Below are 14,888 nucleotides of genomic sequence, written 5' to 3'. Positions count from 1 at the left end.
TAGCAATGCACTTGCTCAGTGTGGCGCAGTGGAAAGAGCATAGGAATGTGACTCATGAGACCCAGGTTCAAGACCCAGTTCCACTGCTGGCCAATTGTGTGATCTTGGGTAAGTCATCTAATTTCTTTGGGCCTCAATTTCCTCATCTTAAAATGGGAAGAAAATAGGTTGTGGCTCCCTCTTGGGAAACGGAATTTGTCCAAACTCATAACCTTGTATATAGCTCAGCGCTTACGACAGAGTAAGTGTTAAATAAGAAAACATTATTAATTCCTTTATAAATTCATTGTTCATTAGATACCTCAGTAACATCACTGCTGTGTTTCAGGATTCTACAGAAAAACAGGTTAATCTTTGTCCCTAACTGTGGATTTTGCAGTTTGAGTTAGAACAACAGTATTTCTCAATACTGGAATCCTTATGTTCCTGTTAACAAAAATTTTTTAAAGTGTTGACATAGCATCAAACCTACAACATCACTTCTGTTTTTTTCTGGGGTTCTGTGTATTGGTTTCCTAGGAGACAATTGTAAGCAGTAAGTTGATTTTGCCCTTTTTAGTAAGGGTTATTGTGATGTTTTTTCTAATGACTGATGGGGTTTGTGGAAACCAAACCCAACAAGGATATTAAACACACAACAACAACAACGTCCAAACCCTTCCAAAGAGTTTAAGCTTCTTTTAAAAGCATTCCAAACAGGCTAGAATCAGAAAAGAGCCCACGTGGCCTTAAACCAGGTTAGAGGCCTTAGGCTTAGGGTTGTAATGACATTGCTCTTTTTAAACATATATTTATTTATGCAAGATTTTAAGGGAACCCTTCCTTGACCGCATGGCTACTGCTAGTTATCACCCCATCTCCTTGCTAACACTCCTCTCCTTGAGCGAGTTATCTACACCCAGTGCTTCTACATCCTTCCTTCCAATTCTCTCCTTGACCTCCTTCAGTAGGGGTTCTGTCCCTTTTACTCCACAGAAAGTGGTCTAACTGTCCCATTGACAGGTTAAACTTAATATATCTGAAACACAGCTCCCTCATATTCGCATCCAAACCTTGTCCTCTCCTTGTCTTTCCCATCACTGTAGACAATGTCACTACCCTCTCTGTCTCCTAACAACTTGGAAACCTGTCAACTTGGCATTTTTATCAACTCATCTTTCTCGTTCAACTAACAAATTCAATCTTTCACTAAATCTTATCAGTTCTACCTTCACAGTATAGCTAAAATCTTCCCTTTCGTCTCCATCAACTGTTAGGCTGATCCAGCAATTTACCATAGTAAATTCAGCCTCCTCACTGACCTCCCTGTCTGTCTGTCCCCACTCCAATCTCTACTTCACTCTGCTGGTTGGATAATTTTTCTAAAAATCCATTCTGTCCACATTTCCCCACTCCTCAAGAATCTCCAGTGCTTGTTTATACACTTTGGCATCAAACAGAAACTCCATACTGTCAGCTTTAAAGTACTCAATCAGCTTGCCCCCTCCTAATTTACTACTTTATCTCACTAATTTCCTACTACACCCCACACTGCACATGTGCTCCTTTAATGCCAATCTACTAAGTGTGCCTCAATCTTGTCTATCTATGCACAGACCCTCTCTCTGGACTGGAACTCCCTCCCCCTTCATCTTCAAAGCCTTACGAAAATCATGTCTCCTCCAAGAGGCCTCCCTTGACTAAGCCCTAATGTCCCCTGCTCCCTCTCCCTTCTGCATTGCCTACAAACCTGGAACCGTACCCCTTAAGCACTTGATATTCACCCCTGCTTTAACTCAACAGCAGTAATGAACGTAACCATAATTTATTCTAATTGTCTGTCTCCCCTGTAAGGTCCTTGTGGCCAGGGAATATGTCTACCAACTCTGTTGCACTGTACTCTCCCAAGTATGGTGCTCTGCACACAGTAAGTGCTCAATAAATGTCATTGATTGAACTCACTGATTATTAATGATGACTTAGTGCTGATGGTTCCTACTGGTTCTTAAACACCTGCCCTAGCTATTAAAGTCTTGTATAATCCAAATGTGCTGGGATCTCCAAACCATGTTTACTCTTTCCCCCGCACATCACATCTGTTCAGACTTGGAAGTTCTCAGGTGGGTTGTTGAAAGCAACAAACCCTTCAGTATGTGGATACTCAGCCCACAGTCTTCATGTGCATATCCTTGTATTCTGCTGCTTCCCCTACCTATTTTAATGTCTATATCCCCAACTAGATTGAAAGCTCCTTGAAAGCAGGGATCATGTCTAAACTCTACTGTACTCTCCCAAGTGCTTAGTACAGTGTCCTGCACACCAAAGGAGCTCAGTAAATTCCATTGATGGACTGACTGATATAACATCGAAAAGTTTTAGGCAAATGGGGATTAGAATGAGGCAAAAAATTGACACAAGGAGTCCTTCCCCCACAGTTCCCCCACCCCACCCACCACACACACCCATAATCCCAAGAACCCAACTCCCACCATTAAGAGAAAATGTACTCAGACAAGAAGCCCAAATAAAGCACCACATTTTATGATGAGAAGTATAGAGTCCTAGGCTAAATGGATCACTGGTCTATACCAGTACAGCATTCTTCCTGGTAGTAAATATTGTTTTCTCTGGAACACAACCAAGCAATTATGGGAGTGCAAAAGAAAATGGGAAAAAAAGAATTGCTATTTAAATACTTCCACCAATCAAAATTCATTTACGTTTCACATGCATATGTGGTGAATGCAAGGTAAAATAGTGATTTGTAAAGCAGGAGGATAGCTTGACCATTAAAAGAAGAATTAATCTTTAAAAAAAAAATGACAGTGTCTCCATTTAAGCTGATAAATGAGACATCGTTTAAATTAGAGAGTTTTCTAACTGGGTTTTCAATTAGATCCCCCACGTATTTGGAGTCAGTCAGTAAGCAACATTCTTTTGAACCTCAGTCGATGTTTTCCTTCTGCTTCCTCCAAAACCATTCACTGCTTGCCTGCTCTGGCTTAATTCATTATTGCTTATCAAGGGGCACAGCACAGTCCTGAAACAGATGCAAGACTAACCACTCTGACTCTTGGGATGGTGATTTTAATTTTGGGATCTCTGCCCACTTCCCTATATGCTGGCAAAAGCAGAAGTGAAGCAGCATGGAAGTACATCCAATTTAACTTGCCCAATACCTACCATACTGAAAAGGGCTGAACAAGTGTTTGCCTATTAGTACTTCCCATTTGAAAAGATCACTCCAAGTTCTTTAGGGAAGAAAAAAAGCCACATAGACAACAAAATGAAATTTCTTTGCTGTTTGGTTGGTGCTTGTGTACCTCCTCTAACTCTAAGCCTTCAGCAAGCTGATGCAGACACACAACTTCCTTTACTGTTGCCAACCTTGCACGCTTCAAGGATGTATTACTGTTTCCTTACTAGTGTTGGTGGATAGGAGGGTGAGAGGGTGTGGTGAAGCAGAAAGGCTAAACTTTTTTCTGAAAGCATCAGATATGTTCACACCCTTGGGTCCACTTTTTCCCTGCTTTTTCTGTGTAAAATGGGAAACAACATTGAATTACAAGATTTTGCTTTTAGACTAAGGTTGTTATGGGCAGGAAACATATGTGCTAATTTTGTTTTATTGTAGTCTCCTAAGTGCTTAGTTCAGTGCTCTGCATATAGTAAGCACTCAATAAATATGATGGATTGATGATATGCAATGTGAATAAACACTTGCTAACAAAGACCTGATTTTCTGAAGGTAAAGAAAATGTTTAATTTTTCTTATCTCTATGTTTGTTGAATTCACTTAAATGCCTTGGCTTATCCTCTGACCTTTGTCAACCATAAATATTGACCAGATTTAAAAGGAATAAAAATAGAACTGAGAAACAATACAAGAACCTTATGACTTTGTTCCCTTTCTTATTTTTATAGTCAATTTAACAGACCTTCTAAAGATATTAATTGCAAACATACTTGAAGTATTCTATAAGAAAGCAATTCCTAATAAAGAACAATATTTAATTCTCTTTCTGTAATTCTGTTTTGAAAATCAAAGGCAAATATTCTTAATAAGCACTAATTTTAGACTTGGCTGAATAAAAGGAAAATGTAAGAAAGTTGTACAACATACCATCCTCTGTAGCTTCTTTATTTTCATTTGTTCCGACAGACTGTGACTCACTCCCATCTGGAACCTAAGAAAAGAAAAGAAGCCATCCTGTCATTCCCTAGCATTCGACCTGAGAAAATGGAACGTGATATTTACTATCATTCAAAGATATTCAATTGGAACTAAACAAATTAAGTCATGTGTGATTGCCAAAGCCCAAGTTTTTAAACAATAAACATTGGAGAAAGCTAGTGAAATGCCGTTCAAGTGGCTGTTGAGTCACTTGGCGGCATATATGTATATATGTGTTGGGAGTAGTTTTCTTTTTCGATCCAAAATGTCACTGTGTTAAGATCCAAAATGTGTTTATTTCAGAACTGTGATTCCAGCCAAGAAGAGTTTATGTGAAAGTGTTTAAAGAGGAGGTTCACACTGGTAACATCAATGTAGCCTCATCCCTCCAATCAATGGTAGTTACTGTGTGTTTACTGTGTGCTGAGCACTGTACTAAGTGCTGTACTAAGTCCTCTGCAGCCTGATGACTTGGGTAGAGGTCTGATAGATGCACGTGACTTCTAGGGAGTAAAGCATGGCCTACTGGATACAGCACAGGCCTGGGAGTCAGAAGGTCATGGGTTTTAATCCCTGCTCTGCCACTTGCCTGCTGTGTGACTTCAGGCAAGTCACTTCACTTCTCTGTGCCTCAGTTCTCTCATCTGTCAAATGGGGATTGAGAATGTGAGCCCCACTTGGGACAGAGACTCTACCCAACCTTCTTTGCTTGTATCCACCCCAGCACTTGGTACAATGCCTGGCAAGTTATAACTGCTTAACCAAAGTCGTAATTATTATTCGTATTATCTTTAAAAAATATATTAGGACCTCAGTTGTAGATCTGTATTCATGGTCCACACCAAATTAGCTGGATATGTCAGAAGTACCTTTTAAAATCTGAAAGTCTATTAATCTAGAATGAGAAACATGTGGAGTGTTTTGTGTGTTTTTTTTAACTAAAACTGAAAAGAGATTTCATTTACAATACCAATTTAGATTCATACAAAGCAAGACCAAGCCAATGATGTGATGAATTATTACTATTATTATATTTAATAAAAATTTACTATGTGTCCATCACTGTTCTAAGTGCTGAATTTTGATTGGGACAGGTTCCCACAGAAAGTTTTGCAGGGCACCAAAAAACAGATTCAAAAAGGGTATGGTGAAATTCCTCCATGAGTGCTAGAAAAATTAGAAATGCTTAGATACTGAAAACATCTAAAGGATGAGAGAAGATTCTGGGCCTGGAAGTCAGAGGGTCATGGGTTCTAATCCCAGCTCTGCCACTTGTCTGTTGAGTGGTTTTGGGAAAATCATTTCATTTCTCTGTGCTCAGTTACCTCAATTGTAAAATGAGGATTAAGACTGGTATATATTATTTATTACCCTATTTATTTTGTTAATGAGGTGTATATCTCCTTGATTCTATTTATCTTGATGACATTGTCTTGTTTTTGTTTTGTTCTGATTTGCTTTGCTGTCTGTCTCACCCGTTTAGACTGTGAGCCCATCACTGGGCAGGGACTGTCTCTATCTGTTGTCGAATTGTACATTCCAAGTGCTTAGTACAGTGCTTTGCACATAGTAAGCACTCAATAAATACTACTGAATGAATGAGTGACAGAGACTGTGTCCAGCGTGATTTCTTTGTATCCACTTTTACTTATTTGTATTGATGACTGGCTCCCCACACTCTAGACTGTGAGCTCATTGTAGGCAGGGAATGTTACTGTTTATTGGTGTATTGTACTTTTCCAAGTACTTAGTACAGTGCTCTGCACATAGTAAGTGCTTAATAAATATGAACGAATGAATCATCAATGAATGAATCCACCCCAGAATTTAGTACGGTGCATGGCATATAGTAAGCACTTAAATATCACAACTAGAGGAAAAGGGAATGCTAAAAGCAAATCCACCCTAGAGTCTATGCCTGGGAAACCACAATAATAATAATAATCATAATAATAAGAATGCTTGTTAAACCCTTACTATGTGCCATGGACTATACTATACACTGTGGTCAGAAACAAGATAATCAAGTTGGACAGCCCCTGTCCCAGATGGGGTTCACAGTCTAACAAACATATTAGCCTAGCCTCAAGTGACTCGGCTGGGCTCAAGACAGTGCTAATAATAATTGTGGAATCTGTTAAGCACTTACTATGTGTCAAGCACTGTACTAGGTGCTGAGGGTGGATACTCGATCAAGCTGCACACAGACCCAAATCAAGAAGGAGAACTCTTAATCCAGTGACTGACTAAACTAGTAGTGAAGGCTTTGGAGGGGAAAAAAGTATAGGAGAGGAGAGAGAGAAGGTGCAGAAATTCATTCAAACAATTCCTTCCTCCACCGCCATCATCCTTCAGTTTATTCTTGGCAATCGTTTTCTAGCTATTAAACACATGTCCTGTTAAGTCCACATTTTCTTCTACAGTACCCAGAACAGGAGTTAGTTAATGTGACTTTAAGTAACTCAGAGTTTCTCCAGTAATGAATATCAAGTGATTCATGAATACACCAATAAATCTGGGTCTCTTTAACAGCCATTCTAATGAGATTAGCATTTATTGAGAAATTCCCTGCAGCTTCAAGAGGATGCAATGCCTGGTTCTGTTAGAGGACTAGCCCAGTGTATGTTCCTTCCCTAAGCATTGGTTCTGTGTGACCATCTTCTTTTCTCACACTCTCTCCTTCCCTGCTTTTTTTTTTTTTAATCAGAGCAGACAGTGAAACAGGAAATCTGGAAAACTATCCATCCCAGCCTCTTCATTGCAGCTGGAAACCTGATCCTATAGTGTAGGAGTCCCCGAAAAACAAAACAGATACAGATGGAATTTCTCATTCTTTGGCAGCACAGTAGAACAGAAACAACCTCAGCTTTTTCTAAGGCATAGTTTGTATATGAAAAAGGGTCACTTATGTAATAAGATGGCAATAGATACCAAGGCACACGTGCACTCTCTCACTCTCTCTAGATATGTATAGATCTCAAGAGATACATATATATGTATATACATCATATAGATATATACACATAGATGATATATATGTATATACATATTTCACATTAACATTATATTTAAGTCGCATTAACTCATTCCTGTTCTGGGTTCTGTAGAAGAAAATATGGACTTAACAGGTCGTGTATTCAATATAGGGATAGTGATTGCAGAGAGAGATAAAAAAAAGGGTGAGGGGCAAAAGAATTGTTTGAAGGAGTTTCTTGTTCTATTGGAGAGAGGCTTAGCAGGAACTTGATTCAAACTCTCACTAATCCAGAATTTGAGTTAATTCAATGAAAATGTGTCCTGTTACCCTCTCTCCTGATGCCAAAATGAGTTGAGTTCTGATTGAAATCAGGAAGCAGTTGATCTACACTATACAGAATAAAATCTCACTGAAGAGGACGAGGAGAATAAGCAGTGGCAGGACCAAGTTCTGGGGAAGAGAGACCCAGGACCTTTCTGCCAACACAGCTGCTCTACAGACTGATTTAAAGGGAGAAAACACAGATGAACAACTAAAAGAGACCAGAAAGGTAAAATACAAACACAAACCACACGCTCGGGAACCCACATTTTCCTTCAGCTCTGTCTGCTGTGTGAAGATGTCTCTAACATCCGGGATCTGGTGCTGCTTGTTTTTCTTCCTCAGTGTCTGAGAAACGGTCTCTACTCGCTTCTGCACCGCAGCTACCTGGGTCCGAGTCAGAGTGGACAAAAGCAGCCTGCTCTCCTGAGAATCTCCTGTACTCTCACCAAAGAGATTGGACAAACCAGCCTCTTTGAGCCATTCCTCTTCTAATTCTCCCTCTGTAGCAAGAGGAAAAAAAAATTCAGTACATCAGGACACATTCTAAACAAACTCATTTTCTTGAACTGTGAGCTCCGTGTGCAACAGGGACTGTGTCCAACCCGATTATCTTGTATCTACTAAAATGCTTAGTACAGTACTTGGCACATAGTAAATGCTTAACAAATATAATAATAAAAAGAAAAATAATGTAAAGTATAGCCCTAAGAGTTGTCCTTCTCACCTAATATCCAGACTCAGAGAGATTAGAAGGTGTGGTGTTTGCAAATATACCACACTTTTTGGTATTACCTGATGATACATAATTACCGTAATATCACTGAGAAATAAATGGATCAGAAGTATTGCTCTTTCCATTGTTCAGGCAATGAATTAATGCAGATATTTAGTGACCCCATCCTATCACAAAGCAAATCAGTTACCAACTTCCTGCTAATCCTTTCTCCAATAGATCAAGCAGCTCTGAGGCAACAATTACATTTTTTCCCTGCTCACCTTAGCTGTCAAATTAACCTATTAAGCAAAGGAAGCATTAATAATTATGGGATTACAAACTGCTTGTTTGGCTTCAGAAAGGTATTTAAAAACCACTGGAATAATTGGCCAGGGCACTAGAGAACAAGAAATGAATATTCCTCTACCAAAACTTGGACAATAATGTCATGGCATTCAACTCCAGGTTATTTATAAAAATGAAGAGGGAAGATTTGAGAGGGAATAGAAAACAAAACATAATTTAAATGGGAGAGGCAACTTGGGCCCCCTCCAAGCAGTAGGAGGAGAGCAGAGAAGCAGTATCATTTAGTGCTTAGAGCATGGGCAGGGGAGTTAGAAGGACCTGTTTCTAATCCAGGTTCTGCCACTTGTCTGCTGGGTAACCTTGGGCAAGTCACTACACTTCTCTGTGCCACAGACACCTCATCTGTAATATGGGAATTAAGACTGTGAGCCCCATGTGGGATATGGACTGTGTCTAATCTGGTAGGTTTATATTTACCTGAGTGCTTAGTACACAGCAAGAGCTTAAAAATATCATTTAAACAACCAAACAAAGCAGGCTCACTAGAATCTAGAGAGAACCACTTTTGTGGTTTTGGTGTATACTCAGTTATGAACTACAGGCCAAAGGACTGTGTCTTTAATCTCAGTTGGTTGTCTCCCAAATGGTCAGCACAGTGCTTTGCATTCAGTAGGCATTCAATTATAATGATGACAATGATGATGTTGATGATTCTTAGGGGGAAGAATGGGGGCCTAGGAATCAGAGGAGTTGGGATCTAAGCCAGGCTCCACCAGTTGCCTATGTGACCCTCAACAAGTCAATTATTTTTTTCTGTGCCTCAGTTACCTTATCAGTAAATGGGGAAAAAAACACCTGTTTTAATTCCCTTTTAGACTGAGAGCCCCATGTGGGACAGGGACAATGGCCCATCTGCTTATAGAGTTTCAATCCCATTGCCTAATACAGTGCTTTGCCCAACGTAAGCCAAAACATACACTCACAGCCAGGTGAATTAATGATATTTACAGTTATCATCGAGGATGTAAAGTGGCCTCTTGTCACTGCCACTGTACAAAATATAAAGCCTTTCTTTGCCACTCCAACAAATTTAAAGATCTTGATGAACACATAAAGTATAATCTACATGGTAACTTCTTTTTCAAAACTCTCAAAATGAGAAGCAACATGGCCTGGTGGATAGAGCATGGTCCTGGGATTCAGAGGACCCGGGTTCTAATCCCAGTCCTACCACTTGTCTGTGTGACATAGACCACTCATGTTACTTCTCTGTGCTTCAGTTCCCTCATCTGTAAAATGGAGATTAAGATGTGAACCACTTGTGGGACATGGATTGTGTCCAACCTGATTATCTTGTATCTATGCCAGTGCTTAGAACAGTTTCTGGCACATAGTAAATGCTTAGAAATACTATTATTATTATTATGTTAAGAAAGCTTCGAAGGAAACTAAACTTCGAAGGAAACTAAACAAAGGTCCCAATGGTTTGCAGAGGTCAAGAGCTGGTTATAACCACATGTAAAATGACAAACAGAGGAAAATCTTTTAGAGGCTAAAATGTTTTACTGGGCACAAACTGCCAATTTATGACAAATCCCAGAGTTATGCTTGGATACACATCCTTCCCTGGATTTTCCACTGAGAGTCACAGTCAGGCATATGAAATAGGTTAGAGGGTCACGAGAGCATCTGAATATGAATTACAATGTTTTCTCTGTTAACCATCAAGGTAGAATTTTGTTATTGTGGCCCGTTTAGGTGGGTGTTTGTGGTGTCTTCTATCTGTGGTTCTAATTTGCAAATTTAATTAACCTCTAGAGCCATTCCTTGAGAAATACTGTGGCATGTTTATTATCTTTCTCTGCCCCTGTTTTAAAGTCCAATTGGAATTGAACAATCTTACTGTAAAAGACTAAGGCTGTGATCAGCCACTAATTGAAGGATGAGATAAAAAAGAAAATAGTTGAGATCAGAAAACCAGATGAGCAGATGATTCATCATATCACTGCCAGATAGATATTGGTGGCTATCTGATGAATAAACAAGGCTTTGTGATGGCCACAATCAAAACAGCACATCATGCAGCACTGACAAAAAGTCACAGAAATGGGAGGTATGCATACATATCATGAGGAAAACAGAGCTCCAGTCCATACAGAGAGAGAACTAGGTGTAGAATTGGGTTTCCAGTGGCAAACATGATCAAGGAGTGGTGACTTCTACCAACATCACACCTCAATACCACTCAGTTACTCTCCGCCTCTCCTTCAACTCCTACATAAGAGTGGGAGGAGGAAGGAGACAGATGGCAATCTGAGGCTCCATCAGATGGAAAACATAGATCCCCAAGTGGCACCATGGATGAGGAAGAAAAAGCCATCTGAGATCTGGTGTAGTTAGTGGCAACCCTAGTCCAGCCAACAGAAAAAGCTAGTGGAAAACACTACTTTCCTTCAAATAGAAGAGAAGCAGCAAGGCCTAGTGGATAGAGCATGGGCCTGGGAGTCAGAAGGACCTGCGTTCTGATCCTCTCTCTGCCACTTGTCTGGCATGTAACTCTGGGCAAGTCACTTCACTTCTCTGTACCTCAATTACCTCATCTGTAAGGTGGGGATGAAGACTGTGAGGCCTGTGGGACAGGGATTGTGTCTAACCTAATTTTATTCATATCTACCCCAGCTTTTAGTACACAGTCTGGCACAGAGTAAGCACTTAACAAATAATAGTACTATTATTATTATTGCAGTACACAAGCAAGATATAGGTCATATACATTTCTGCCAGATAGTTTTGATATATGTAATAGACAATTCATAACAGCAGTCTTGGTTAGCAGTGACCTATTCTCTTCAGCTGTTTTCACACATGGCATAAAAAACCCCTGAATAAACGTGTTTTTTTACCATCAGGCTCTTTAACAACCACCTCTTGTTCTTCATGTTGATTTTCCCTAGACTTCTTGATGTTTTCCAATTCTGTCCAATAATCCTCCATAGATGTCTCTTCCAAAGAGTCCTGGGAATTGGATCGGTCAAATGGTGGCCTGCCTGTGGCTTTTGTGGTGTTTTCATGGTTCATGGAATATTGGCCTGATCTGCGACTGGAAATACAAGAAAAATCAGTGACAAACTTTCTCAGTACTGGGGCACAGTGTTCCTTTAAAGAAAAAATGGCCATAAATGAAATAGGGTGAAATGTACTTTGAACTCTCACCCATAAAGCCTGGGAGAATGTTCAGGAAGGCAAAGTTAACAAAGAAATTCCTCTGATTTCCTATTTGTAGAACCAACATAGAAATAGTGGGATGTTGGGAGGTGAGTTTTAAAATATTAGGGCAAGCTTTCTGTTTAGAGGAAGGAAGTAGAGTGCATGCTTGAACCAGAAGCCCATTAAAACGTTTCACTTCTGAAAGAATGTTTGTCCTGGCAAGAATTTTCTAGTAAATTTCCATGGGATGAATGCTCAAAAAAAAGGGGGGGAGTAGAGTATTGAGTAACAGTATTGTTACAGGGAAGAAGGTATTTCATAAACACACCTGCTCCTTCAAGCAGGACTATCAAAACAAGCACAAAGTAGACACCTTTTAGCTTAAAACTAATTCATGAATTTAGTATATTTTTCTGATAAGATTCAGAATCAGAGTGGGCTTGTAGTCATGCATATAACATACAAACACCAAGGCTTGGAAGGCTCAGCTGTAGTTTGGGCAAGATGAGCAAATATTGAAAATCATAAATATTGCAATAGAATCCTCTGGAGGAAGCTGAAAGGACAGACAACATGACAAGTCCCTACCTGCTTACCAAGTGAAACTACCTTGCCTCTATTTACGGAAGGAGAAGAAAATGAATGTGGCTTTTTTTTTTTAACACATGTAGCGGGTTTGAACAAAAATTCTACTTTCTACTTCAGTGCACTTGCACTTTTCAAAATTCTGGCCCTACTTTGAACTGTCAATTTCTCCTAATGTGGAGCTGGTTGAGGTTCAGTGTTGGGGTTTTTTTTTCCAGTGTTATGTCCATACTCGCTCTGCAACATTTGCTAGGCATGGGGACAAGAAAGAATGCAGTTTGTTCCAATAAACTGTTCAGTGAATACAGCAGATCCTGCAATTGGCAACTCATTGGTGGACAGAGGAATCAGGCAGGACATCCAATGTGGGAAATATGAAATGCTTTCTAGTTTGTGGTAGTACATTTTCCTGAAAACACACTCTTCTGGTAATCTTATCATTTGGATTGCAAAATACCAAGTAGAAAGAAAGTGGAAATGATATAAATGTTCATTGGCCTGCTGAGAGATTTGGCTTTTCCTAGAGACAAGTCTAAATTTCAAGGTCAATGCTAATTAATCTTCTAAAATTCTCACTGACCTCTAAGCTTTTAGAACATCCCCAGAAAATTCAAGTTCTCTTTCTTTGAAAAGCAGTGTGATACAGTGGAAAGAGTCGAGGCCTGGCAGTCTGAAGGACCTGGGTTCTAATTCCAGGTCTGCCACTTGTCTGCTGTGTGACCTAGGGCAAATCTCTTAAATTCCCTGCAACTGAGTTACCTCCTCTGTAAAATGAGGATTATGACTATGAGACCCATGGAAACGGGGACTTTGTTCAACCTTTTTATGTTGTATCTACCCCAGCTCTTAGTACAGTGCCTGGCATGGATTAAGTGCTTAACAAATATCATTATTATTATTACTGCTTTTCCATCCAAGCAATTCATCAATCAGAAGTATCTTTTGAGTGCCGCAGCATGCTACCTTGAGCATTTGGTAGAGTACTCTTGAGGTTACAGACAAGGTACTCGTTAGATGGCCACAGACAGAATCTGTGGAGGCTCTAAAACCAGATTCACTGGACATAATGTGCTAGGCATGCAGTGTAATTAAAGGATGTGTCATCCCACTCCTAGGGCAGTCTCCAGGGGGACGCCTGAACCTCTCCTTTAATCCAGAGCCACTGCATTCTCCTCCCAGGTCTCTGTGAACATAGGCACTAAATCCAGGCCACGGCACTTGGCAATAGGAGCTGAGACCTAGGGAAGATAGGTGCTGGGGCCATATCTGCACCAGACAGGAGACAGGCCAGCTGAGGCCCAAATAGCCTGGGATAAAAGTGGTTAAACGGTCATCATAGTCCTTGCCCTTGAGAAGCCTACAAGAAAAACACAGAGGTCATCTGCCCAAGACTCTGGTTTGCCAGTGACCCCAGAATAACTTCACACCACCATGTTTTCCTCCTCTCTGACTCAAGCTGGGGAAAACTGATTTCACATCACCTTGTCTTATGCTGTCGAGTCTTCTCTGACCCATAGAGACGCCATGGACACAGCTCTCCCAGATTGCCCCACCTCCATCTGTAATTGTTCTGGTACTGTATCCATACAGTTTTCTTGGTAAAAATATGGAAGTAGTTTAACACTGCCTCCTTCTGTGCAGCAAACTTCCTTCTCCATCCTCTACTCTCCCCCATGCTGCTGCTGCCCAACACAGGTGAATTTGACTGGCAACAGACTGCCTTCCAATCGCTAGTCACGGCCCAAGCTAGAAATGGAATGGATATGCATCTGCTTGATTCTCCCTCCCATAGTCAAGACTAATAGTGTACCGGAAACTCCCTAGGTGTGACCCTGAAAGAGGAAATGTACATCATCCTAGTCCAAATCATTATTACTGAAATTTGTCTTCTCCACTACCCTCCAGTTGGGAAGGAAAAATTTAGAATTTTTGGAGAGAATAAGGACATTTTTCCTTCATAATTCAAAATCTGAATTACTAAAATCTTGCTGAATCTTTTGCCATACATTCTATACTTCAAAATAATGACAAGGACCTTAGAAATAATTCACATTTTAATCATTCCATTGCAAATGATTCTAGCGAATTCAGCAGGTCTTTCAGACTATGCAGGATCAATCAATGGTAAATATTGAGTGCTTACTCTGTGCAGAGCACTGGTAGAGATGTTCCCTGACCACAAGGAGCAGAAACCATTACTAAGAGTAACATTTTTTCTGATGCAAAAAATAATCTACTTGAATTTAAGAAGCTTGAGTAAGATCGGGGTCTCTGGCACGTCAGAGGACTCCAGAGCAGGAGAGATTCAGAGAGAGAGGGGGTTAGGAAAGGAAGAGGTAAAAACCAGTTAGTTACAGTGGTCCACTCCACTCTGGCCCTTTAAATCCCCAAGCAAAAACCCTCTGTGCCCATAAAATAGTGCAAAGCTTCAGTCTAGGATTGAGAAAACAAAGGAATTCTCTTGTGATCCACTTTTCATATTTGAGAACCATACCATTTCGTACACTAATCTCACTCTTAGGATAATAAGAACTCAATTAATACAGCTGATTGATTTATGATAATCATCTCAATTGCTTGATTGATAAATGTCACCTAAACTCAAAGTCAACATTTTAACA

General features: G+C 40.1%; 1 protein-coding gene across 1 annotated transcript in view; it reads right to left on the bottom strand.

Moving 5' to 3' along the window:
- ARHGAP18 (Rho GTPase activating protein 18) overlaps nt 1-14,888 on the bottom strand; it is a 172,801-nt gene that overhangs the window by 51,908 nt on the left and 106,005 nt on the right. The window contains 3 exon segments of the mRNA XM_039911183.1: nt 4,103-4,166; nt 7,719-7,954; nt 11,379-11,575. Of these exon segments, the coding sequence (XP_039767117.1) occupies nt 4,103-4,166; nt 7,719-7,954; nt 11,379-11,575 (497 nt within the window).

This window comes from Ornithorhynchus anatinus, chromosome 2 (genome assembly GCF_004115215.2).
Source record: "Ornithorhynchus anatinus isolate Pmale09 chromosome 2, mOrnAna1.pri.v4, whole genome shotgun sequence".
NCBI classification, from domain to species: domain Eukaryota; kingdom Metazoa; phylum Chordata; class Mammalia; order Monotremata; family Ornithorhynchidae; genus Ornithorhynchus; species Ornithorhynchus anatinus.
This window is presented reverse-complemented; position numbering and strand designations above follow the sequence as displayed.